This window comes from Fundulus heteroclitus, chromosome 3 (assembly GCF_011125445.2).
Source record: "Fundulus heteroclitus isolate FHET01 chromosome 3, MU-UCD_Fhet_4.1, whole genome shotgun sequence".
Classification (NCBI taxonomy): Eukaryota; Metazoa; Chordata; class Actinopteri; order Cyprinodontiformes; family Fundulidae; genus Fundulus; species Fundulus heteroclitus.
The window spans coordinates 38422329-38450111 of NC_046363.1; the positions used below are offsets into that span (position 1 = coordinate 38422329).

A 27783-nucleotide genomic window follows, 5' to 3' on the forward strand; every position below is an offset into this window, starting at 1 on the left:
TAAATCAGTTTGAGAGGGTAGATAGCGAAATCCCCTTGATTTGGTCGGTATACCAAAATTACAGTTTGTCACAACAGGTGGGGGAGGGGCGAGCTAGAGAAACCCTTCAATCTGTGTGAGAGTTTGCATTAAAAGGAGCTCAAACCATGAAAAAAGTTTGAGGGGAAATTTGAGCTGCATTGAAATCATACTTTCTAAAACTGGTATATGTTAAAACCAGAAACCAGATGATACCTATGTCAAACAAAGCAGAAAAAAATCTTTTGACAAAACCTTTCATGTGATCGTTTAATTGTGTAAGCATTACCAAGTGGACATATTTTAGTTTTTTTTTTTTTTTTTTTACTATTTTATTACAGAACGTTCCTATTGCCAATCCCATCCCACACACATAAACCTCCAAAAACAACTCAGACAGACCAGATTATTTTTTTTTCTTTTTTTTTGGATGCATGGATGAAAAAAAATATATAGAAAAAACAAAATTAAGAGAAATCCAGAGCAGCAGGCCAAAGTTGCCGAACGCTTTCAGTTTTTTTGATTTCCTTTTTATCTTGAGACTAGAAAATACACTTACAATTTGAAGCAGCAACGAAATGTGCATGTACCTGATTATACAACATTATAATATAACACGACTTTCTTTTATTCACCACATTATAAACTTCTAAATAGTTCTTTTTGTTTTACCAAAAAGCAAACTAATGATGGCAAAGCAACTTTTTTTTTTCTTCAGAAACAAACATACACATTGCGTTCACCTGGAACAGAATGGAAGAAAGGAAAAGAAAAATATTTTTTGAAGATTTTTGTCAGTTTTTGCTGATGAAATCCGCTTTTTTTTTCTCATTTGGGGATGCAATAGGTATTCTGAGTTAATTTTAACTGTACATAGACGTCACCTGTTTTTCACTGAAAAACTGAACACCTGAATGAAAAATGAATACAAATCATTTTTTTCTTTTTTTTCCTTCTTCTTTTCACACAGCGACTGAGTTATTTATCTGGTGATTATCCTAAACACAGGCCGTCTGTTGTTTAAGATTCCAGTGCATCCTCGTAGCGGGGCAAAGGTGTGACCCACAAGGTTGTTTTTTTTTTTGTATGTTTGTTTTTTTAGCTGATGAGGGAATGATCCAGTGGAGTTTATGTTCTTACAGCAAAAACACCTACATGATGAGATCTACAGTTTGGTTGGAGTCATAGCTGAGAGCGGTGGTCAGCGCCTCGAGGCGAGGAAATTCTCCCCTGCGCGGCTAAAATGTCCTTTTTTCACATCAGTCTTTCAAAGAACCGTCTCTTAACCATGGAAGTATTATTACATTTCCAGTAGAAGATGTTTGCATTAGGACAAAACTATAGTTTCACCTCCTTACGTTTGCTTCATGTGTGGAGAGAAGAGTTCTTTTTTTTTTTTGCAGGAAACCAACGTTTTAGCTGCTGAATCCAGTCTCATCGTGGCAGCACATGCTCAAAATGATAATAATAATAAAAAAAAAGACAAATAAACAGGATGCTTTCAGCATTAATGTACAAACATAAACGGGGGTAAAAAGCCAAACACACAGACTCTGGTGCTGTTCCTGTCCATAAAGTGCACTCTCTGGACGTCAGAAAGATAAGAGCAAAAAAGAGGATGAGTGAGTGTGTTTATGTTGGACAGATTGAGGGAAGTGCCACTGTGTGTGCGTTTCTGTGTGTGTGTGTGTGTGTGTGTGTGTGTGTGTGTGTGTGCTCAGTCTTTTTCCCGGAGCGACTGTGAATCAGAGGACATGACAGTCTCAGGTGTACGGAGGAGGCGGGGACGCACAGCGCGGTGAAGGTGTGTGTGTTGTTAATAAACGTAGCCTTCGCTGTAGGGATGCGGCTGGCAGTAGGGCCCCTCCTGAACGTACGCCATGTTTTCGTCAAAGTGTGACAGCGGCACTGTGTCCTCCTCGTTGATCTGCCGCTCCATGTCCGTCTTCAGCACCGGCCGCTGGTTGTCGGGGAACGCCATGGAGAACAAGGCCTCAGGGTCGCACACGAACTTGTAGACGTATCTCTCCCCGGCGACCTGGGCGATGAAAAAAAAAACACAAGGTTGTTTTGCTGCTTGATGTTGAGATAAATGCTCATGTTTCTTCAACCTCCTCCTAAAGTTATTGATAAGAAGGCCTTCAGGTTGCCAAAACTGGGCCAGTTTTGGCAAAGCTGCGTCTTAGTTCCCACAGACCTAAATCCTAGTTCATACGTGAATAGTAACACCCTCTGTACAGACAACTTACATTTTAAATTGAGTTTACCTGTTTTGTTAAACTGTTAAACTGGTTATTATTTCTTTCTTTATTTTTTCTGCTTAACCAAAATCCTTAGTGAATGGAGCTACATTTGAAAAATCTGTCAAGTCAATGGTGACAAACTCAAAACCTGTAATCTCAGAACGGTAAATTGTTGTCACATGACACCCACAGTGTGTGGCACACTGGTGAACATAACAAAAAACAAAAAAATAAATGCAGACAGTTGGCATTTTACTGCATTTGGAATATCTTCACAAAAAAAAATACGTTTATTCAATGGGGAAAAATACCGTGCTAAAATATTTGTTAGCATCGATAGCTATTCCAATAAATCGTAGAACTGACTCACATATTTGTTCTTTTCATGTTTAGAGAGGAAACCCAAAAAACAATCCATGACTTCATGTTTTCCTGGAGTATTAATGCGATGTGACACAAAGGCCTAATTTTCTTCAAAAAGACACCAGAACATGTCATTTAAGAAAGACAAATGAGTGTTAAAACTGAAAAATAATATGAGAAAATATAGCTGCTCGACAAACGTTGATCAAATCACGAGTCACAGCAATAAATAAAAAGTTTAAAATGGCTGGAACTGTGACAAACGAGGCTGGACAAAGGATAGTAAATGAGGTAAAGAAAGTCTCCAAAGCTCACTGAGACTTGTAGCAAAGAGCAGAATCTTGGGTTCACCAAGTCTCCATGACAACCAATACAAGATGTCTATAGGCCCACTGGTTGTTGGAAAGGCCTACCAGCAAACATCATCTCCTGTCCAACCATCACAAACCTAAACATGGTTAGTTTGCTAAAATCTACGGGCACTTTAACTGTGCACTTTGGCCAGATAAGGATAGTATTGATCTTTTTGCCAATGGCCACCCCCGGTGGATGTGGTGCAAAGCAAATTATGAATATGTGGAAAAGGACCTCGCACCCATGGTTAAGCATGGTGGAGAATCCATCGTACTATGAGGCAGTTTCACTTCCAGGGGCCTAGGAACATTTTTAGGGTGTCTGACATCATGACAGCCTTGAAATCACAAGGAGATGTTAATCTGGTTGAGTCTGCCAGGAGACAAGAGGTGAATAATGATCCAGACATATGGCCAAATCTACACAGAAATGGTTCAGCAGACAAAAGCTCAACCCTCTTCCCTTTTCACCAGTTTCGCTCCAACTAAATCCTATAACCCGTAGAAAAGCCAGGACTCTGGTTAAATGCCTCTCTGCCTCTCTTAATGGTACAATAAATATATATAACAAGTGTGCCAATAATTATAGGACTGCAAGTCAAAAGCAATGAGCCACACCCAACAGGCAATAATATATATTTCCTAATGTAAATGTAATGTTTTTGTCATTTTATCTTATTTTTATTATTTTATTTTAAATTTAATTGTTGCTTTATTGGTTTTCCGTACAGCACTTTGTGATTGCTCTGTCTGTGAAAGGCACTTGATAAATACACTTTTCTTACACGAATTAACAGCTGGCTACGTCTGAAATTCTGCTACTGCAGTAGTGGATTCCTACATTATAAGGCTATTTACACTTAATTAGTGGGGGTGGCAATAAGTCCCGTAGGTGCTGTGTAATATCTCAGAATCCCCTGTGAGCAAAGAAAACAACCTTCTGGACCTGTCGCAGAATTTCTATACCTTGTTAAATGTTTTCAGATATTCCGTGCACGTGAAGACTTTCTCTTACCTTCTGCATGATTCCCTTTTCGTAGTAGTAGCGAAGCGACCGGCTGAGTTTGTCGTAGTTCATTGCTGGCCGGTTCTTCTGGATCCCCCACCGACGTGCCACCTTTTTACCAAGCACAGACAACCAGCAAACAGTCGGTTAGAAAACAGCCGTGCCAAAAATGGAGACAATCGCAGACGGAGACGATTTACAAGAAGGTTACGGCAGCAGCTGAAGTGTTTCAAACTTATTAATCTATATTGTCCTAATAACAGTAATTAGGCTGCGTCCAGACTAAGCAGACCTGACCAGGGATGTGTTCATTAGCAGCCTGTCAACACAGCCAGCTGAGGAAGCAGCAGATGTTGCAGCACCTGTCTAGCAGACCACCCACCATCCGGCCGTGCGGTCCAAACTCACAACAGCACTCTCTCCATCTTCTCCTCTATGATTCCCCTACGCCGGTTTCCCGTTTATCTCCTTCTCTCCCTCTCTCTCCTGGATTATGCTTTCTTTATTTCCACGTATCTGTATCCGACACCTGTAAAACCAGGTGCTGTTAGCTAACATTTGTCTGCCGCATCACCTGATGGTATGAATGGACCCCCTGATAGCTGCGTCTGGCCCGCGCTGCCACAAACCGTCGCGCTCCATGGATCGCTGCCACCTGCTCATCTGTCTCCTGCTTCCTACACTCCCACCCGCTGATCCACCCCAATTCAGCAGCAAGCGAGGCCCACTGTGGGTGGAGATCTAGGCTCTGCTTCACGTTTGACGGGACTCAACCACTGAGAAGAGTTCAAATTTTAGGCAAATTTGACTGTCAAAACTGACAAATTCCTAATTTATCATGGTCTGTTTTGCTTTAAAATGTTAATTTTGACCTTGTGGAATTACGGCAAAAACGTTCCAGGCAGGTATTTTCTATATCAATCCTTTTTGTTACACAAAATGGCCACTTTGAAAAACACGATGACGCACCCGAGGAAAAAAAGACTCTCCAGAATTGTCAGTTTTTATGCTGTTGTTATCAAATGTGAACGTTTAATAGGTAGGACTGTTACATGAAGCCTCATTTGATATTTTAGTGCTTGTTTTCAGCCCTCCACGTACGGTTACGTAAAAACAAAACGAATAAATCCAGAGTAGAGAAAGAAAATTGGCAATCCTGTGAAATCCAACTTCAATAGCTACAAAACAGTTACAGTTACAATAGGTTTGACAGCTCAGGTTAAGCATTCAGAGTGTTAATTTTAAAGAGAGAACAACATTCTGCATGTGCTAAAAATGGTTAAAGAACGTCATCCAATTTAATTCTAGTATGCATTTTAAAGCTGTTTCTAGGTGTTTTGGAGGGGAATATTACGAGCCTAATTAATCCGGATAATTATGCCATGATTTTATAAGCTTGTAATCCAGAACGTTCGTGTTGGATGGAGAGATACATGTGGATGTATTTTAAATAAACATCTCAAACTCCCTCCTTCACTATGTGACATCATGGAAAAGTAAAAACTAAATCAGCCAAGACATCAGGAAGAAAACTGTGAGCGTCTATAATTCTGGCTCATCCCTGGACACAAATTCCAGGCACAAAAGCTGCCGAATTCATCCACGCAAATAATTAGAGAAATGTGCTTTGGTGGGTATCACCTCCAAAACAAAAGCTACAGGTTTTCTGTAGATCCGAGCTACAGCTGGTAACAGCAGCAGTATCCACAGAGGAAAGAATTCACAAGGAAGAAGCTATTAGTTCAAAAGTGACACAGAAGGTCACATCCCAGTTTGGAACTGCAATCAGGAGACATGTCTTACAGTGTGATGAAAGTAAAAGAGAAGTGTTTGGCCATAATGATGATCATACGGAGGAAAGAAGGAAAAGCTTACGAGTCTGGGGAAACCATCATAGCTTTCAGGTACGACAGTGGCAGTATGATGTTGAGCATATAACCAAATTAGTTACAAATGGTTTAGGGCCAACAATGTCAAGGGTTGGAGTGGCCACCACCTGATCTCTGTCCCTTTGATTCTAATGAATTATTTTGAGTGAAAATGTGTGGGTGCAAATGTGGCCAACAAAATTGACTCAGTTGCACCATTTCTGCCAGGAGGAATGGGCCAGAATTACAGCTAACTATCGGGAGCAGCTTGTGGAAGGAAACCTAAACCATGTAAGCCAAGTCATACAGTTTAAAAAGCAAAATGTTTGTTAACTTCTGGAAATTATGAAAGGAGAAATTATCCCATGTATTATTCTTTTCATCTCAACTGACCAAACGTCTGACTGTATTAATGTCAGACATGAAAAAATATGTTTTTTATGTCTTTCTATACAGTGTATGTAAATATTGTGACTTGTGTATAAATCCAACAGACAGATCACAAAAAAAATCCTTGCTAATCCATTAATCTCTAAAAAAGACAAAAAAAACTCCATATGTCAATGATTTATTACAAAAAGATATGTAATTACTAAGTTTGGCATCTCCTAATACTCCATCCAAATTGTAAACACTTTTGTAACTTTAAATTTACATTAAAGTTTGAGCATTAGCAGATTTCTAATACCTCTATGAAGACTGAAGGTTATTCTAAGGATTCTAGATGTTTTTATTTTCCTAAAGAATATTAAAATGTGAGTCTCAGATTTTGAAGCTTTTGTTGTTTAAACGGGAAGTGTCCGGAGAGATGGCCAAACCAGAGCAGAGTGGGCTTCCTGTGAGGGGACCGCCAATCAGTGGAAAAATGCTGCCTGCTGTTTTTAGTTTTCAACCTTAACGTTAAGTAAAAACTAGCAAGAAATCTAGAAAGAAACTATCAACAATGAAAAAAGATCATTAATATATTGAATTTGTGTATGTTCCTACCTCTTCTGGCTCGATTAGTTTAAACTCCATGCCACGGCCGGTCCAGGCGATAAAGTGGGAGTTGGACGGATCATCCAGAAGAGCCACCAGGAACTGCCAGAGCTGCAGTGAGCCTCGCCGCTGATACGATGGACCCTCCCGGTACAGGCCGGCCTCCTGCTTGATGTCGCCTACAAAAAGCAGAATAAATGAATCATTTTCCATCACCTGGGACAAAGCACAGACTAGCTATGTTAAGAAATCATTGGAAGACCCACCTTCAACCTTTTCAGGGACCACGCAGGTATCGTCATAGAAATGCCTCGCCACTTTGTCAAACATACAACCTTAAGAAAAGATAAATAAGGAACCTTTAATGTGATATTGGGTGCAAAAGAAGCACATCAAGCACGATTATGACATCCACACGTACGCGCGCCTTCGTTAGTACCTTCAGTCCTGTTAGCGTGAGCCAGATAGCCGTCTTGTCGTAAGTAGACAGAATGGCAGCTAGGCACTTCTGCTGAAACCCAGAATGAGAGCGGGTGTTAGAGGGCCCGAAGGCGGCATTAAGAACACTATCTCAGCTATCTGAGAACAGCCACGGCCTGTTCAATCAATGCACCAGCGGCACTGATTAGAGAAAATGCCCTCCAGCATCGGCATTGTAATGTCTCGCAGCCACAGGCCAACGCACTGTATCACACTGTTAATACTGGCCCCCGGCCTCTCCGCTGGGAGTAAGATTCATCACACGTGTTATGATGTAAGCGCTTCATAACGCGGGGACATGAAATGCCGTTACACTTTTTAGAAAAGGAAATCTGATCACACCCTGTAGGAGCTAGTGTCTTTTTGTTACAGAAGATTGTGCAAATGGCAGACATGAACTGAAAGAAACAACAACAACAACAAAAACGTGTGACCGGGTATGCGCATTTCAAGAGAAAATACTAGAAGAAATTCCTCTCACAATCACTGGTTATTTTCCATTTATGCAACCATTTTTTTATTTTACTAAAACCTTATCAGAACAGCAGATGCTAGTTTGTGCCTTTGACAAAAAAATATGGTAAAACTAAAAACTATTCTAAACGTAAAATGATTTGTTTGAGTTTTTAGGGCAAAGATACCTTATGAAAATGATCAGCCAATTGTCTATATTAATATAATGCCCTCTTGTCCTCCAGTAGAAAGTAAAACCTGCTGGTAATAGGTTCTGTCTTACAGAGTATTCTAGTAGCATATAACCTAAACTGGCATTTATTAATTAATTTAAGATAGGGCAAGGGCACCAGGTATAGCAATTTTGAAATATTTGAAAATTTGATGTAATTACTATCTTTTTAATAATATTATTCATATTCCTATGAATTACTATTTTTAAAATGTATTATTATTATAATTATTACTATTGTTGTTGTTACTATTTGATCTCTTTATACTGTTTCGATAACAAACTTTTAAAAATGCTTAGAAACCTTGTCACAACCCTCTAGTTTCCAAACCATGTTTTCCCTCTGTCCAAGTGATTTTAAATAACTGCCCAAAATATAGTTTTCTTGGAGGGTCGTTTATTCACTTTAACTACTATAGAAGGAATATATGAATAGACCTGGGAATAAAAAACATGCCATATCCATTCTTGCCAATGAAACAGTTATTTTTCTTTTCAAAAAAAGTTTTAATATGTAACAAAGCAAAACAGAATAGTGTTAACTTCCAAAATTATAATCTCTAAAACCAATATAATTATAATACTTGATATCCTTAGAAACAAATATTCCAAATGGAAATAATGTCATTTTTCATACTCCTTCGCGTATCGATATCATTTCCGTGCCTACATACATTTACACTTTCTAACTGATTTAACTTTTTTCTGACGATGTATGAACTTCCCAGAACAAGATGCCGGGATTTAAAACGCGGCCAAACAGGTTGCAGAGTGAATATTCAATAAACACACTGAGGCCCTTCATTTAGACCCATAAACATTTCTCTGAGCTTCATCAAAGTAATGGGCTGGCAGAGGAAATTGCTGCTAATGAAATTACAACTCTCCTCCCATCCTCTCCAACAGGCCTGCTCCTGTCAACATGCTTAACAGAGACTGCTAATAAATACACCCTCATGCTTCATCTTGCTTGCAATACAATTTTGAAGCTAAATTACACATTTGGTTTCAATTTATTTTAGTTTACCCTTTAACGTTTACTGCTGGTTGACTGTATGGTTAAAAGTGCCGTTTACAACTTCAAAAATGCAGATAGAGCCTTAGTTTTAGGTCAAGGAAAATGATAAATGGATTTTTTTTCAAGTTTTCGTACTCATAAATGATGCTGGCTTCCAAAACTCCTTTGATTATGTTGTAAAATTTAGAAAAAAAAACCAAACTAAATAAATTGATTCAACCGGTTGGTTGTGAGAATAATTGCGCTGATAACAGGCGGATAACAACCAAGTAGCTACTAAGTGAGTGTCTGTCGAGAAATAAGATGTCTTAGCACTGAGACCCATGTGTTTCTTCTGGCATTATCCAGCGGTGTTAATTGGTATTTAGAAGCCACACAGTTGTGAAACCTGGTGAGTACATCTATCATACTGAAGAGTGAGAAAAAAAAAACAAAATTCACAGTTATCTGGTTTTTCAATGACAAAAAAAACAACCTCTGCCAAGCTGCTGTTTGGCACACAGACAGAGGCTCTCATGCAGCAGAGGAGCCGTGCTTGCGGCCCTGGAGTTTTTTTTTCTTAAACTCGTGGCCCAGGGGTGAGTTGCTTTTTTCTGCTGACTGGTCACGCTCGCTCCCGTACAGCTCCGTCTCTCCTGGGTCTGCTCTCTGCTACCTTGTGAATGAACCCAACAGTCCGACGGATGTTCATTCATGTCCTGGTGTAGCCTCGGGCTCCTTGGAGCCTCCTGATTAGCTCCCTTTAGTCTCTAACCAAAGGGAGCAAACATGCGTGGGAGGGCAGCTTCTGGACTGTGACCAAGCACCCCCCCCACCCCCCAACACCCTCTCCTCTTTTCTATTAGAGCTCCACAGGAAATGGTGGACGGCACAGACACCCAGCCCAACCAGAACCCCTGCCCTGATAATGGGTAAACTCAATAAACACCACCCCCTCCTGTCATGTCTCCTCTCATTCCTAAAATTAATCTGTTACGGGCAGGAAAAAAAAAAAATCTGCAACCCGCTAACTTCCTGTCATCTCACCTGAGTCGTAGGTGAAGTCCCTCGGCTCCTGCTTGATCATCATGCTGGCGGGGTACCCGTGGGGGAGCGGCGCCCCCATCATGGCCGGGTGCTCGAACAGGGGGTCGGGGTACTCTTGCTTGAAGCCTTGAGGAGGGAAGGGGATGCTGGGCTCCGACAGCTGCCTGTGGTAGATGGGCCGACTGTCCCGGGCCATCGTGGGCGGGGAGGGAAACGAGTGGCACGGCTCGGAGAGCTGACGTCGAAATCTGAAGAACAGATTAACAAGAATCATCGTCAACAACATAGTGGATTTAATTTGGATGGATATTAATGTAGTAATATAAAAAAAATTACAACTGGGTGGAATAATTAAAAAAAGACTGGAACATAAGACTGCCAGAATAAATTATTATTTTAGGTATTTTTTAGATTAAATAAATTATTGATTAATAATGCTTTAACTTATAGGAGGGGAGAGTAAACCTATAGATAGGATGACCAAGTGCTCAGTTCTTTAATCATCTACACTGCAGGGAGTGTAAATGTAGTTGTGAAAGGAACAAAAATGAAAAAATTAAAATTACAATTAGTTCTTTATTTTTAGAACTTAATTGTAGTAAGCAAGCTACAAAGCAGTAGAATAGTTTATTTATTAATAATAGTTATAACTATTATTAATAACTTGGTTGGTATTAGACATGGGCTGTCATGAGTTTCTCATGGTTTGTTGATCTTGATTAAAAATATTTAACAGTTTCCCAGCATTTACACAATGACTGAAAAGAAATATCTATTATATAATCTGACTGTAGCTGTTTATCTGTACTGCTGCTAAAATAAGACATTGGTTATGAAAGTTAAAACATTATCCGTAACTTTTTTTATTGTTGTTTTGATCCTAATAAATAGACCTATAAACAAATCTAAAATAAGTAACTGCTAAATTTTGGAGTTGCTTAGACGATTTAGGTTCATAGTAATCTTTTAATTTTACTGCACGTTTTTTTTTAACTGGAAGTAATATTAATTGGTTGGATATACCAGGCCAGAGTCCTGACTTGAATCTGATAGAAAATCTGTGAAGGAAGCCAAAGATTAAGGTAATGGGAAGGAGGCATTCCAACCTCACAGATTTTGAAGTCATCACCAAAGATAAACAGTCAAAGTACCAGTGGAAACCTGCAAAAATTTCCCCCAATTATAAGAAGGGCTTTCCCACTGTAATGCCAATAATTTTTCCCCAATTATTAAGAAGGGCCATTATTTCAGAAATGCAATTTTCTGTGTTCTTTGCACCAAATATATATCCAGTTTGTGTTACTTTGTTGTAAGTATGGAAAACGTGCGTCCGCTTCCTATCAGGGTGCTGATTAGCAGTGCGCAGCAACAGATGGGGGTGGGGCAGCACTGCGTTCCGCCGTGCTTCAAACAACAACAGATGCTAGTGAGGGTTCCTCAGGCACTTTATCTGGCATTTTATCAAAAGGAGATACGTTTCAGATCGGTTGGTACGTTCTGACCAACAATTTAGGTGCTTCTGACAAAGTCAACCTTTAAAATCTAAATCTTGGTGCCGTGTCCGTTCCTGGTTGTAAACTGCTTTTTTTTTTAGGATCTTATTTATTTATTTCACTGAGTTTTGTCCTTCCGACTCAGGGTCAACAGTAAAGTAACATTCTGCACAAAGTCGTTTCTCCTCCAAGCCAATTATAAAATAATCCAACTGGAAGTAAAACATTGGGGGGGCCGTTACCTTGCTACGATCAGTTCTGAGAGCAATCAGCAGCTTAGGTCTCACAGATAAATGTTCCTGCAGTACCTGTGGTCCATGGAGTACGCGGCGCTGTCAGGGAGAGGCTGCGAGGAAGGGATGTGGGCATAAGTCCGGTCCGGTTTGGGCGTTGGGGCTGACGTGGGCGAGCCATGATGAAGGGGGGACACAGGGGTGCTGCAGGGGGGCGTTACTGGGCTGGAGGGCTTCATTCCCGTGTGGTGCTTCTGCTCATAGGCACTGCGGCGACAAAAGATCCAGCTGTCAATGTATAGTTGGCAGAACTCCCAAGATGGTTTGTGTTATATTTTAATTTACTGATCATATTCATATTATTCATATATATTCACATTTGCAAAGCATGCTGTCTCTGAAACTGCCAAGCACAAAACAAACCGAGAGGATTAAGAAGTAGATCCAAGGTAAAAGCTGCATCATTAGTTTAGGGCTACACAATATAAAAACAGAAGATAAAGAGAAAAAAAATCATATTAGTATTGATGATAAACTAATTAATGTAATTTGCAAATCCCAAACACAGTCAGTGTGAATGGGATCATCACTTCTACTGATTAAACAACTTTTAGTTTACATAAAAACAACAATATGTTTCAGAAATGTTTTTAAAAACACTTATTATTGTGTTCTGTTTAGCAGTGAAATTGCAAAGCTTGTTGCAACAGGTGTAATAGCGTAGCTTATTTAAAATACTTTTATTTTGCACTTTATGAGGTAAGTTCCAGGAAAATCTTATTTAATTTTATTTTTGCCATTTTTATCATTAGGCTTGTTATATTATCATTGCGATAAACTAAATGTTATACTCATTGCTATAAATGCATTGGCTACTATAGGATTTCGATAATATTTTAAAAGATGTAAAAACACCTAAAACATGAACATAATTACTCCTAGTGATGGTAAAATATTATAACATACTGATTATTACTGTTTTTACATTATCAATAACATTAATTTATAGCTATATTGATTTAAATTCATAGAGTAAACATAGTTAAAGTGTTTATTGTGTAGAATATACATTTTTTTGCTATTCTGCTCATTATTGGGTAAAACAAGCACAAGCTGACATTACTGGTTAACTACTCAGGCTTTCTGCTGATCTTACATGTCGTTTTACTTTGATATCTGTCATTTTAAAACAGTGTTACATAAAATATAACAGAGTTTAGTCCCTGCGACAGGACAATTTGTGTTTTTTTGTGTCTGTGAATACATTAAAACAGCCAAATGGGTCTTTCTTTTAAACGAGGGAGAAACAGAGTCGCCTTCTTTCAGCCACCTGACCAGCAGTGTGAAACCAGCGGGGGAGGTGCCATGCTTCATAAGCGGCGAAACCTCCTCTCATTCTTGCACTTCTTTCTGACATCTCGTTAAAAGGACTTTAAACTGAACGAACGATATGAAAGAAAATGTGTGCAATTTTGAAACTAATTAAGGAAAACCTTTGCATATTTTGCCACATGTATTTAGGCCATTCCTAATTGGCAAGCTGTGTATTTATTCACGGATTTTCTGGTGCATGTAAAGTCATTCAAAGTGCATCCAAAGAAAAAAACCCTTTTGTTACTAAACTGAGTCCAATGCAAGTTTTAAACCACATTTCTTCAGCGTATGACCTGTGTTTTCACAAGGTGTAACCATCACTGTCAGAATATCACAAAAACATAACTATATATGCATTTTTAGAAGTAACATTTTAATTGTAGATATAGGGAGGCTACCTGATGCTGTACGGGCACTTCTCTCCATACTGGAGCTTGAAGGGCCGCTCCTGACTGCAGTTGGAGCTCAGCTCTGAGCATGGGCTGTGCAGCTCCCTCTTGATCTTCAGCTGCAGTCCGTGGAAAGCCACTGTCAATGTCAAGGCAATGAGAAGAAGACAGCTAAATTATATTAGGGTCTAATGGTCATCTTGGATCTTTTTCAGCAAATTAAAAATAACTTCTTTAAATTATTGTTTCACATTAAAACGGCATTTCTAAATTCAGCTCAAAACCAACTGTCCAGCTTTTCACTTACGTACAATTATGAAGCTTTTATAAACAGGGTTTGCAGCACACAAATAAAAAAAAAAAAAAAAAAACTGAAGGAAATAAATCAGCATATAAAAGAAATAAAATATGAGACTGAATGTGCAGCGATACTGCTTCTATCCGTCTTCCATCTGACATCTCAGGCCATCGGTTACACAAACAACTCACTTCAAATCTCATTTGTTGGGCTTTTTCCTGGCGGGGGCTCTGTTAGTGAAATATGACAATCATAAAACCGGGTGTGCGGCAAGCTCCTATAAATACTTTATCTGCTTTCAGCAGGCTGTCAATACGCTCCAGACGACAACAACGGGCTCATTGATCTGAAGGGCTGGGTGGGGTGGGCCTGCGCTCGCTACCTATGGCCCCCGCCGTGAGCCCGGTGCATCTGAGAGGCTGTTAAGTGCCTTATCAGTCCTGATTAACATCCCATCATCTCGAGTCATGATCAACGCTAATCTAATTGACTGCGTCTCTGAAGAAAGCCCAGTCAGTCAGAATGAAGTCAGGCTCGGGTTGCCTGGCCGGTGGCCGTCTCACCGCGACTGCACGCAGAAGCGGCAGCGCAGCCTTCCCACGGCGCTCCGTCGGAGCAGCCCGGCCCGGGTTGAAGGGGATCGGTTCTGACTGATGTTTCAGACCGAGAGACGGCCGTTTCCCCGAGTTGAAAGAGCAAACTCACCAGGAATCATGAGCAGAACGATACAAAGAGAAAGGGTTCATCAACCGCCAGTGGAGCTGCAGAGCAAACATTTATGCCTCCGCCGAGCAAACGAGACTGGAACCCGGCTGCTGTTTTTTGGGTTTTCTCATAACTGACTCGACATCTGCTGTACGTCCAGGGGTCTATCAGCCAACACTTCATGCGACGCAGCGCCGAGCCCCTGGGGGCCGGGCCACACGGGCCCCACATGGCAGGCCTCGGGGGTTGTTTGCAGCCCTCGCTGGGGGCCTGACCTTTCCAGGTCATCGATCGGAGGTCAAAAAGACACTTCCTGAGGGGAGACCTTTGACAGTGCAGGCAGAGCAGAGGCTTGTTGAGACCTTACGGAGCCAAAACAACATCTACGCTTCCCTTGTCAAGACTAGTCCTCGTCACTTTGATAATCAGCCCGACATTGTTGGCATAAGTCAATTAAAAATGTTATTTCACACTTTTAGTTTGAAAAAAAAATGATGTAAAATATATTTTACTGGGCGACACGCCTTTAGTTTCCACATGATTGTATGTATTTATTTTTGTCTTAAGAAAAATCTGGCAGCCTTCTTTCAGCCAGCTGACCGGCCATTTGCAGCAGCAGATGGGGGAGGGCAGCACTACTTTATGCAACAAACAGTCAGAGGAAAATGTTGCAACTTGTCTGGAGAATCTCATTAAAAGGGATTTAAACTGTATGAGGTAGACTTTCGAGCAGCGTCGAAGCCATAGATGTTTCATTCCACCAGTAAGCAACCCTTACCTATAGATAGATTCAACGTCATGTCACTTCCTTCTCCTCCGAACGGCACCAACCCCTTTTGGGGGAAAGCAGAAGTTGAGATTTGGACAGGAGTAAATGCGACTTCTGGGGTGTTCAGTCCACTTAAAGCAAATTGAAGTGTTTTGTGGGTTTTAGGTGCGCGAATATCATGACAGGAAAGCTAATCAGCTAAATAATATCGCTGCTGGTCGCTAACTGAGGGGTTAATATGGATAAACTTTAAATACGGAACCAGAAGCTGCTGTTTCAGCTTTCCTCTGATCAAGTGGACAACAAAATTTGTCCACAGGAGTCTTAATGGGTTAAAAAAAATCTATGCAACAAAGTAATGTTCAGTGTTATAGACCAAACACCCTATTAATGTGATTTGTACTTTTAGAAACAGCAGCGAATAAACCAAAATACATAAATTATGTATTGAATGTATTTTAATTTAGAAAATAGACAATTTAACTGTTCGATAATTGAATACAAAGTTGTACTGAATGTGTAATGATTACATTTTTTTCTAATTCTGATCATTTAAGATCAAATAACAGGCAGCTGGTTCCTATCACTATTATAGTTCAAGGAGCTTGTAAATAGGATGTATATTTCGGAACCAACAAGCAAAAAAAATACAATTTATTAATTTTTTTTTAATATAATAATAAGAAACCACCTGGAAATTCAACAATGTTTTATATATTGCTGCCGCTCTTTATCCATTTTAGTGGAGGCAGGTTGAAGTGACAGGCTTCGGCCCTTTTCTTTCAGTTTCACCATTCAACGTTACCAATCAGCTGCCAGCAGGGACGCCGTATGCTTGCTTACGTTGTCTGTCATGATATTTCAGCGCCAAAAACGAATAAAACACGTACATTTGCTCACTTTATGCTTTACTCTATCAACCATCCCAGGAGTTGTTGTGGCTCCTGCTTAAATCATAGCTGGTGCTTTCTCCCGAAACAGGGAGCGAACGTCGTGACAAGGGTCAACGTGTTGGATGCGTTGACTCTATCTATTACCAACGATAAGCAACACAAACCATTTAAAGGCAGAAAAAGAAAGTCGGGATTTGCAGCTCTGCAGATGCCAAGCTATATTTTTCATGCCTTCGTTTAACGCGGGTTTAAAGTTATGTGTCCGAGTCGCTCAGTTCATCCGTAAGAGAAAAACACTTAACTCTAAGTGTCACATCAGGTCCTAACAATGGCTTCACATGTGCAGCAGCACAGGGACTTAAATTAGAAATGGAAATGTCACAATAGATTTCGTCAGTGGGGTGCCAAGGTACACAAATCAATAGCGAGGGCATTGCCTCTGACTAAAACAGAGACTTCCTTTTTAGTCCAGAATGTCATGCCCATCATGGCTTGATTGCTCTCATTATCTACATATTGATTAATCAAGATGGAGGGCTGTTAAGGAGAGGTAGTTAGAGTAATTATCAGGTCTATTTTTAATGCAAATGTTTTTGTGCCATTGACTTAAACATTAAGTCGTATTTTTTTTCTGACCTCGCTGTACAGCAAGCATCATGATGATCGTGATAAACATAAAAAAAGGAAATAAAATCTCAGTTGTCATTCGTATAAAGAATGATTTATATTGCTTGCGTAGTTTGTTTGGCAATCCCTTCCAAACACAGTCAAAGATCTGTTGGCCCAAAGTGCCGTGACCTCTTAGGAACAAATTGTGAATTTTGGCAGAACTGCAGCCTACGTTTGGCAGATATTTCTCCAGTCCATTCATAAAAAAATACAGGTCTTTTGGCAACAGCGAAAAACCTCCCATTCCATTTTCACCTACTGTAGGCGCTTGCCTTTGTTGTTAAATGATGGAAGCTCAGATCTGCTGCTGACGTGTGGCCTCATTTTACACCTCCTCTACTCCTTCATTCCCTGCTAAGTTATGCTAATAGTAAGCATCTGTGTTGGAGTTTGAGACAAAGAAATTTCTCCTTATTCTCCTTCAGCCTTGTGACACTTTTGCTTCACATGCTGCTTAAACTGCGGAGACCACAAAGTTGACATTGAGGAAAGATGACCTGGTTATTCAACAGAGGTAACATGAGGTCATGAAATTAAAGGTGGGTAAAGAATACTTTTATATTATTCAAAATGCACAACAAACATGTGATAGCTGTTAAAAATCGTAATAGTGATAAATGTGTTTTTTATAATTATGCAACATATACCTTCTGATTGTAAGTACATGACGGAAAAAGCCTGATGTACAATTATGGTGATGCTTAAAATACATTTTGCTTTGCTAAAATAAATTGTGAAAGTTTGATTTAGATTAAAAAAAATCTCAATTGTTTCTGGTATCAGGCTTTTGTGAAAAAGCTTAAGACAATATTTTGTATTATAACAAGGATAACTGATTGCCAAATTTCTCACAGACACTTCTTTTTATGAACAATAACACTTATCAAAACATCACAACTGTAATCCAATTATTGTAGTTATGATCTCATATTTAGCGATTTGACGTTCATTATCGCCTTTTAGAAAGAAAATATTTTCCTGTCGTGTCATGACGACAAGAATCAGTGAATGCCAAATTTCTATCAGGCATCACTCCTCATAAACCTTTTTAAAAAGTCAAAGTCAAAACCGAGTACACATGGCCATCCTGTTTCTAGACATTAAACCCCATTTAGCTTTTGCCATACATTAGGCAGCAAAACAAATTCCTAAATATGGGATACAATGTTTGAAAACAATTTGATTTCAGCAAACATTTGTGTTCAGATTTTAATGTTTATGACAACAGGTTTTGATGATGAATAGTTAATATAAGTTGTTACATTAAACCTAATTAGAATTTTTTACACAGGAAATGTGAGGGTAATAAATAAAAAACATATCAAGTTTATTATTATTGTTAAGTATCCTAAAAAATTAAAATGAATACTTCTTAGGATAATAAAGATACAAATATGTAAAATTATATATACTAAGCTACACCAAATACTTATATAAATCAAATTAATTTGTCCTTTGCTTACGCTTATTGGTTTGCTTCTGCTACTAGCTAGCCAAGTACCAAGCTAACTAAACAAGTATTCAAACATGCCGACAGAATTTTTTTTTTATTTTTTTTCCGAAAAGCTAAACACTAATTTATTTATTTTATGTATTGTTTTATAAACCCCAAATTTCTTTTTGACCTATGCTGATAATGTTAAAGTTTCACGCTAGCAAAAATAATTAGCATTAGCTAATTGTTTGCCATGTACCAAGGTAGCAAGAGAAATATTTAACAACCCCATCACAATCAAAATTCTAATATTAAATAATCAATAGATCATCTTTATTTCTAATTGTAAAATCTTTTTTTTCTCTGGGAAAAGCAATATTTAGTGTTGCTTTTGAATGTTAACTGGAACATGATTAGATCACGTTTGTAGTCCATCTTATCCTGACCTGCTGCTACTATTCCACTGCAATGTGCTTTCCTTTGTATCTTCTCTTATGTTCTGTTCATGTATTGAATTGTCTTGCTACTGAAAGTTGCTAAACAAATAAACTTCCCTTGCCTTGCCTAATCTTTAATTTTTTTTATGATGTACGCTACAGAAGTAGCTAGTTGGTTAATTAAATGTTCAACCATCCAATAATAGAAAATATTTTTCACAGTTACCCTGTCACTGTGATTTAGAGTTAAGGATTTTAAAATATGTACTAATTCTTTAAATGTATTCAATAATTTGTTGAAAAATTCTGATAAAATAAACAAAACAATTAAGTCAACACGTTAAATTTGCAATATATATATATATATATATATATATATATATATATATATATATATATATATATATATATATATATACATACTTTGGCACATAAATAGTTGATAGTTAGACGTCCATTTATGCCTCATTTATGCCCATGTAAGGTCAACCTTTTTTAATGTCAGAATTGTACTGACAAATGTTAGTGTAAACATCGACAATCAGTTAAAAATTATTAGTATTTTAAACATAGAATTGCTTAAATGGTCAGACCCCATTATTCTTAATGCTGGATTATGGAAAAAAATTAACTATACAACTTTGATTAGTATAAAAGGAACCGCACAACACAATTTATTTGAGTGTTTATGGACAACTTTTACAAAGAAAACATCTACAGGTTATTTTTATGAACGCAAATTAAAGTGGTCAGCTTTAAAGAAATGTAATAAAACGTCAGTTTTTTTTTTTCTCTGAATGCTTTCTCCTACAACTTCTTCTGTTTAGCTTTTCTCTTTACTACCACCTCTACCTCACGGGCCGTGCCTCCGTCTCTGGGACCGGTGAAACCCATATGGGAGCGCTGCCGGCTGGGATGCCTACTCAAGCGCCCAACCACAGTGCCCTCACCCTCCCGCCATCTGTTAGTGCCTCTCCAGTCTGCTGCAGGTTTGCCAACAGGACAATTCAGATGGTCAGCAGCCTCCTGCCATCATGGCCACCCACCCCGGCTACCTCTGAAGGACAATGGGACAGTCCTGGTGACCTCTGCTTCTGGGCTGTGCTGAACATCGCATCGCTCCATCCAAAAAAAGGTTAAATAAATAAAACAACGGGACTTCTATTCTGAAGTCGAAGACGTTTCGCTTCCCGTCTTCAGCTTCAGGATAGAAGTCCAGTTGTTTTATTTTTTAACCTTCTTTGGATTGATCACGACCTGGATGAATCTTTACCAACATATCACATAGCTCCTTCACAGGGAAATTCTTCATTGGCTGATTTAAACACTGTTTATTTTTTTTCCCCCACAATCAAATAAAGCTGCTCAGTTCACAAACATGCTGCTCTGGATATTACCAAGTTATGTGAGATGAATGGTAATATGACATAAAGTAGTTTCAAATGGTTTACTCTTTTCTTACACTTATTTATGCAGGTAATTTTTACAAACTGAGGTTTAAAAAAACTTTTAATGTTAGTATAGACTAAAAAAAAAGGTATAAAATGCTTTTCCAAATCTCTCAGTACCCAAATATCTCCAGTTTAAACGTCTCCTTTAAAGAATCCCCAAACCGCTTTTGTTCAGCTGTTGCACTTGAGGTTAAAGGGTGATGAAACGCATGGCGTGGGCACGCACTTTTGTATTTTTTATTTTTTTTCTCACAGTCTCATGTGTATTTTGGCTCATCTAAAAGACATGTGCTCAATCCGAGTCCCACTGAGCTCCACTCACTCAATTTCTGTCCCCACCTTGGCTTTACTTCCTCCAGAGACAGACCGTGCCAAGTAACCAGTCACCATGTGCAACCAATGTTCACGAGCAGGTGATGTATATGACTTACTGCATTCTCCTTTTTCGCCGAGTGCACAAAAATGAGTTCTGCTCAGACATAAACCACATTTCTGCACTAATATTAGAAACATAATTTAATGTTCTATGGGATAAATTATGTAAACAGGAAGGGGGGGGGGGGGGGGAAAGAGTTATGGCTGTCTTTCTTCTGCGAAAGAGGGTGAGTGGGTGTGCAAGACACGCCGACCCTCCACTAAAAAAGATAAATGTAGTAACTAATTTTACACTGCCTGATTTAGAAAACGTAACCACACTGGGTGGTTTATGCAAAAGCCCTTTGAGAAAAAGGTTACCGAGGGAGATTTAAAAAAAGAAAACATCACTTAAAAGGCTTTCAGACCAGTTGGAGATAAAAATATCAGCTTAAAAAAAAATCTGACTCAATATTTTGATGTTTTCCTTATGCAAATAAATCACAGCGGCAAAGAGAGGCTCACGGGCGCCGAGAGAGAGCGTGAAACAGATAAACTCCAGTTTTTCTACGCCTGCCTGCAGACCTGCAAGGCTGCTGCAGATCTCCAGAGATCAATTGTGTTAAAAAGCGAAAGGTGAGCGAACTGCGAGACGCCACCTTCCGTTAACACAATAGTTAAAATTAGTAAACAGACACATTTTCAGACAAAACACACGGAGAGACAAAGCGACGAGGTCCCTTACTTACAGTTTTCTGTCTGGAAGTCTGGAACAAACTGCTCGTCATTGTCGGGAACTTGAGCTAAAGACACAAGCAGAAAACAAAAGCAGAGAGGTTTACCTCTGATGTTCAGCCCGATAGACAAATCTCTGCCCAACCGAATCTCTTTATGTATAGTTCTTACAAGCCTCGCACACTTTGCTTCCATTTCACCAATAAAATAAAAAATATATATTTCAAACTGCATGCCCACCCCAGGCAATTTTCCAGTTGTTTTCATTTTTATTTTCATTTTTGATTTTGTGATCATTAAGCTGTGTAACAGCTGAAACTCGGCGCCTTTCTTTTGATACACGTTCCAAGGTCTGAGCTGCTTTCATTTTTAAAAACTGTGATTCAACTATTTTTTGCGCTATTTTTAAAAAACTCTCTTTAACAAGTGCCAACTTGCTGAAATCTACAACATATTCAATCATCAAATGTCGTTTTTTTCTGTACATAATGTGTTTAGAGGGTAGTAAAATTTAAAAGGCTATACGGATTTAACAAAATCAAAGAATGTCTTTTAAATAATTTTTTTCAGAGTTGTGAATATTTTTTCTAAAATTCAGGATTTTTTTTTAATTTCAGGTGTTTCTTTCTGTATATTTTAGTTTATTTGTTATTGGGTTTCTTGAGGTTCAAATTCCCTAATACTTGTTAAACCTATCCTAGATATCAGGAAAAAAAAAGGATTTTTGATTAAAATTAGGATATGAAACAACCTCAACTTATAAAAACTGACAGATTTACACACCTACAGCCGAATTTTCACTTTGTTTTCATCTGGCTCACTCTCTTACTCCCGAATGCACTTCCGGAGGACGCCCCGTCCATTGACTGCTCCGCATCCTCGGGTTTTCACTGTTTGCCAGCAGCCAATCACCCATTGTTAACAGTATCTAATTGGCTTCCTCCCTACTGGTGAATCCACCTGTACCTACCGAGTTAGGTCTGTTCCAAACCACCGAATGCCTCACCTGCACTTTAAACACCCCCCTCGTGCCCCCCTGCACCCGGGCTAATGCTAAAATAATGAAGCCTGCTCCACTCCAGCTCCAATTAGGCATGCACATATTTATCTTCAGCATATTTACACTCTGTGACAGCTTCTCCACATCCCTCAAGTTTGACTCTCTGCAGCAAAAAGACATATTAAATGTGTCATTAGCACTTCTATTTATACCCACAAAGAGGTGAATCCTCATTATCACAGGACCAGTAACTTGCCTTAACGTGTCTAGAGGTCTTCAAAATAAAAATGACAGAATTTTCCACTTTTATCACGCTCGACGTGGTCAGAAGTGTGTTGTTCCCTCTCATCAGAGGTGCAAATCGAGGAGAGTAAACAATTAACAGATCAAGATGAGGAAATGACTCCACATCTTTAAAAGATGCAGAAAAGCCTGGACGACTAATGCAGCAAAAGGTGTTGTCTCCTTTCTTGCAAAAATTTTAAATATTCAGTCAAATAAATATTAGGCAGACCATTTTCAGAAAAAAAAAAAAAAAAAGCCAAGACACCAGTTCTTTGAAAACCAGTTCTTTGAAACATTAAATATCAGAATAATCAAAAGCTTCAGGGCTTAGAAGTGGACTTAAGTGTGCAGATTAAAGAAAGCACGACAGCATATAAAAGGGCAAAAGCAGCCGGTGGAGTCTCATGGTTTCTAAGGAAGTACAGGACGGGTGAGTCAACGGCCCCACTCTGTGAATGGGCCAGCTGATCCCTGCAACAAACTCCCGGGGAGCACGGCAGACCTGGAAATCTGCCGCCATTCACAAAACCGAATCAGCGAGGGGATAGAAGACAAATGCAAATGTCATAAAACTAAATCCTGAAACCGAGGAGAGAGTTTTTAAAGCTGCCACAGATGTACTAAAACTTAACGATCAATTATCACAAAAAAATGATTAAATTGTAATACTGGAAAAAAATTATTTTAATGTAACTTCAATTATAATTTTTTTTAATAAAAGGCACCTAAATGAGTTAAAGAGGAGGTCCACTGTACTGTGGGCAAGAAGGTGGGGGGACTGGGGGGTGGGATGGCGGGGGGGTGGTTGGACATTTAGCCGTCATTTGACAAACCTTCAACTTCTCCGTCTTTGGAGTCGGAAATTTAACCCGTCTCACATAATTCCTCCTCTTCTTCCAATTACCTGAACCAATAAATCTTAGAAATGGGAAGGTATTCCTTTTCATCTTAATGGACAGGAAGTCATTCATTAAATCCACAATCCTGAATCGTACATCATCACATTGATCCATGACAGCCAGAACTGTAATCCTTAACAGGAATACCTTTTTTTTCCGCCCCACCATCCCTTGTCTCTCTCCATCACTTTAGTTACTTAAATATTAAAATCACATCTTTACTCTTTTACACACAACACCTTACTCCACCTGACTGCCGCTCGGAGTTGTTTAAATATTCCAGGATCTGTGACAAAGAATACTTCCCATTTTTTTTAAAGGATTTGCGCCGGCCGGGCGGGCGTTTTGGAAGGTGTTGAAGAATAAATGGAGTCCATAAATGATTGAGTCCCTTTTGTCGCATGAACGAAAATTCTTCCCACACAGCTTTAAAGTTAACTCAGTTCACAACTACATGTGGCTTGGAAAAGAATTAGTGCAGAAATCACAAACTTTACCTGAGGTGTTTAAACAAAAATGAACTAATAACAATAAATAAGGCATGCTTGAATGAGCATTTAGCGTTCAAAACTCTTTCAACATATTCCATTTTTATTGTCTTAGATAAAACTCTGTAATTAGGGATTTAAACCTCATATACATTTTTAACAATAATACTTTTTTTTAAATGACTTCTGAATAACAATTTGAATGTCACAAATTCTAAATTTAATTTAAATGAAACACAAATAGTGCATTACACTGTTCCCTGCAGTCTTAAAAATACCTAAAATGGTTTATATTTTATGGCGAACATTCATGCAGAACTGCATGTTAGAATGTTGCTATTTCACAAAAAAAAGAAAAAAAAAACAATTATTAAAAAAAATGTTGGCAAATCTTTTTCAGAAAAATTATTCAATTCAATTCAATTCAATTTTATTTATATAGCGCCAAATCATGAAACATGTCATCTCAAGGCACTTTACAAAGTCAAGTTCAATCATATTATACAGATTGGGTCAGATTATACAGATTGGTCAATCTGTTATTTGGTTTGATGTTTGAATAAATCTAGAATTACTGCAACTCTTGCAAAAAAATTTTTTTTTTACAATTCAGTTCCTAAAGGTCAAACTTTTCATCAAGTTAAGATATAAACTAAAACATAAACTTTTACGTTACATGTAACAGTTAAAGAAGTTGCATCTTAACAAAGAGAAAAAGTAGTTCCCAGGATAAACAAGGAGAAATCATTTTTTTACCAAAAGTTCGGTGCTGCAGACACGATGGAAAGAGGACGCTCGCGCTTAAATCCTGAAGCATCCCGTCTCAGTTAGACCACAAGGAGCACGTCTTGCCATTAGAAAAAAAAAATTAAAAGGAAGAGAAATGGATGGAAGTAAAGAGGGGGGAGGAAAAAAAGTTGTTGTCTCTCTGAGAGATGGGTTTGCTTTGGAAGTTTGCAAGAAAAAAAAAAAAAATTATAGATCCATTTTTTTTTTAATGCCACCAAGAAGTGAAATTCAAGAAGACAAGGTGATAGTAAAGTACAGCTGTAGAAGATAAAGAAACAAGTGCAGAGAGGAAGCAATGGGAAGAGAAGAGGGGAGGGCAGATGAGAAAGAGAAAGAGAGAGAGAGAGAGAGAGAGAGAGAGAGAGACGAAGGGGTGAGAGAGAGAGAGAGAGAAAGAGAGAGTTGGTGGGCTGCAGCGGAGCTCTGGTGGCGGCTGGCGCGCAGCGTGTTGGCTGCTGCCAAAAGCAGGAGAGACAGCGAGCGTCGGAGAGCCTTCTCCTGGTAATCTGTGATGACACTCTCTGGGTAGAGCCTCCTCGGTCTCCCTCAAGACCCCTCGCTCACAGTCTCTAATGTATGCATGACACACAAGGTGCCTCTTCCACACAGGCTTTTAATTGGACTGCGACGCAAGGCATGTAACTCCAGGCTGCTCCCCCCCCCACTCCCCCCTCTCGCCGCCACCTCACAACCTCTCCCATTTTCTTACCCTTTTCTTTTTACTTGAGATTTGAAACACTCACCTTCTGCCAGCCAAGTCTCCTGCAGCTGACTGAGGTCCTGGAAGAGCTCTGAGGGGAGAAATGGTACAAAAAAAAACAAAAAAGTAAAAAAAAAAAAAACATTCAAAGCCAAAGAGAAGTGTCAGAAACAACTGGGTTCATTATGGCGGGCTGATATGCTGCTGGAGCTCAGAGTGTGCAGCTAATAACAAGTCAATTTGTGTCTCTGACCACTGACAGAGGCTTGTGAGGATCATCACAGGCCGCTGTGCTGTAATTGAGATTCTGTAGTTAGCAGCACAGGTGGCCACGAGCCAATTGAATTTTGCTAAATGTTTAGAAGCCGTGAAATTAACTTCTCCCTCCGTCCTGCACCTACCTTCAGTGTCCAGAGCCAGGTCGGACTTAATGAATTTTCTTTTTCTGTCGTTTGCTGGACTCTCATAGCAAGATGTCTTCTCTTGCAGCTTCTGAGGGGGGGTGGAAGAGAGAAAAGATTGTTCATTCTTTTCCGAGCAAAAGCAGTGACTCCAGCACAAGTGCAACTGAATGGGCCATTCATTGATGCTTCCCTTCCTGCTACATAAAAGGGCAAAAACTGTCAATTGTAGAAAAAAATATATAATCACTGTTCATTTTATTTTGGTAATTCCTAAAAATTAAAAGATTATTTATCATGATCACATTACATTTACTGGGTTTGAACATTAACATTTTTGTTTCCATTTTGTTTTTTCATAGCCTTTATAATGCTATGTTTTATAATCTTGCCAACTTTTCACCCTAAAAAGCTGTCTAAGCAAACTGTAAACATAGGACTTCAAAAATGTCACATTTTTAAGAAATCTTCAATGAAAATGCAATAAGGGTCACCTCAAACAGACTGAAACAAAGATGCAGCAACCAGTACAGTCTCTCTGCAAAGGTGCTTTCATTGTAAAAGTTAAGGAAAAAAATAAAAAACTTTTACTTTGTTTTGGAAAACCCATATTCGTAAGATCGGACTCACAATTCCACACATTTTTGAACAAATTCCAGTTTTATAATCCTACATTGCAGAAGTCACAGCTGAAAGGGAAGGTGGCAAAATGATATGAATGAGCTATTTTTTTTCTTGTTCTTGTTGATGATTTTAATGTTATTGTGATTGTTTGGAGCTGAAATTCAAACTAAAATACAGTTTCGGTTACTTGGACTACTCCAGTTAGATGCTGTCAATTTGTGAAAAATAAAAAGTTTAAAAACAAAACTTTGATTCATGATCAATTGTAGAGCAGTCATAGAGAAATGTATTAAATTGAATGTAAAATGTTAATCAGAGATGAAATCAAGATAAAAGTGCATTTACTTAGTTTGGGCTAGTGGGAACAGAAAAGCCTAGTTTTCCATAAACTTTTTTTTTAAGGCTAGGTAGTGATTTCTTACCTTGGAGTTACAGTAAGGCACTTGCTGGTCGGGATTTTCATCCATTCTCCACAATCTCCAGTCTGCAAAGTGTCCCTCTCCTCTCAGACGCTTGAAACAAAAGCACAGAAACAAAAAGCAAGACATGGTGAATCACATTATTGCATCGGTTCCATCCTAAAACGCGGTCCCCCGGTGTTTACTGTAAAGTAAAGTTCTCGGTCAAAACGTGACGTGCGAAAAAGAGGAACGCACGGAAGCTTGAGGACGCACCAAAAAGCCTCCTTGTTAATTCACGATAAAACTTCCAGCAGCTGAGGAGCAAATGGGGAGGGAGCGGGGCACAATCTGCACTCACCTTGCCCCTTCGCGTCGTCTCCATCCGCGCACAGAGAGCCACGGAGCGGCCGGCAGGATGCGCACCAGTCCCGGCGACCGTCTGCGCTTCTCCCCGCTCACTGAGCTTCTTCTTGGCGGCTTGGCATCGCCTCCCCGGGGCCTCCCATGGAAACAAGCCGCGCTCCGCTTCCTATTGGTTGTCAATGCCTTTCAGTGGATCAGATAGCTGCTGGCAGTCAATCACGCCCGGCTGCAGGCGGTGTGCGCGGGAAGGCTACACCCTGTATCAGTAAGTATGGCCTTCCAGATTATCTGTAATAACTTTGCGCTATAGTTTGGTGATATTTCACTCAGGCATGCTGCACCTGCACCCCCCCCCCCACCCCCCTTCTCCTCTCCTCTCCTCTCGTCTCACACACAGCCCTGTCTTCATTCCCTCCTGGGCTCCATTCACATACAGTGTGTACACACAAACACTCACTTCTCTACCCGGTCAAGTTAGTGACCATGGTAACGGGGTTTTGAAGAGTCTCCAGAGGGAATTGCTTAAGCGCCAGCTCTTCGCTCTCCTGTAAAGGGATACA

General features: G+C 39.3%; 1 protein-coding gene across 5 annotated transcripts; it reads right to left on the minus strand.

Annotated features, from left to right (window-relative positions):
* Window positions 1-731: 731 nt before the first annotated feature.
* On the minus strand, window positions 732-27566 carry etv1 (ETS variant transcription factor 1). 5 transcript variants are annotated; one of them, XM_012876020.3, is made up of 14 exons: window positions 27219-27566; window positions 26882-26971; window positions 25836-25926; window positions 25478-25525; window positions 21288-21341; window positions 15309-15363; window positions 13537-13666; window positions 11840-12031; window positions 10039-10286; window positions 7269-7340; window positions 7096-7164; window positions 6839-7008; window positions 3993-4094; window positions 732-2056 (listed from the first exon to the last, which is right to left on the minus strand). In XM_012876020.3, the coding sequence occupies exons 2-14, from the start codon at window positions 26920-26922 to the stop codon at window positions 1835-1837; spliced, it is 1494 nt and encodes a 497-aa protein (XP_012731474.1). In that variant the 5' UTR covers window positions 26923-26971; window positions 27219-27566; the 3' UTR covers window positions 732-1834. The 5 variants fall into 5 exon arrangements, with proteins under 5 accessions (XP_012731474.1, XP_021179009.2, XP_012731473.2 ...); XM_021323334.2 differs by lacking the exon at window positions 15309-15363 and having other exon boundaries at window positions 27219-27565; XM_012876019.3 differs by lacking the exon at window positions 15309-15363 and having other exon boundaries at window positions 7269-7337; window positions 27219-27564.
* Between the last annotated feature and the right edge of the window lie 217 nt (window positions 27567-27783).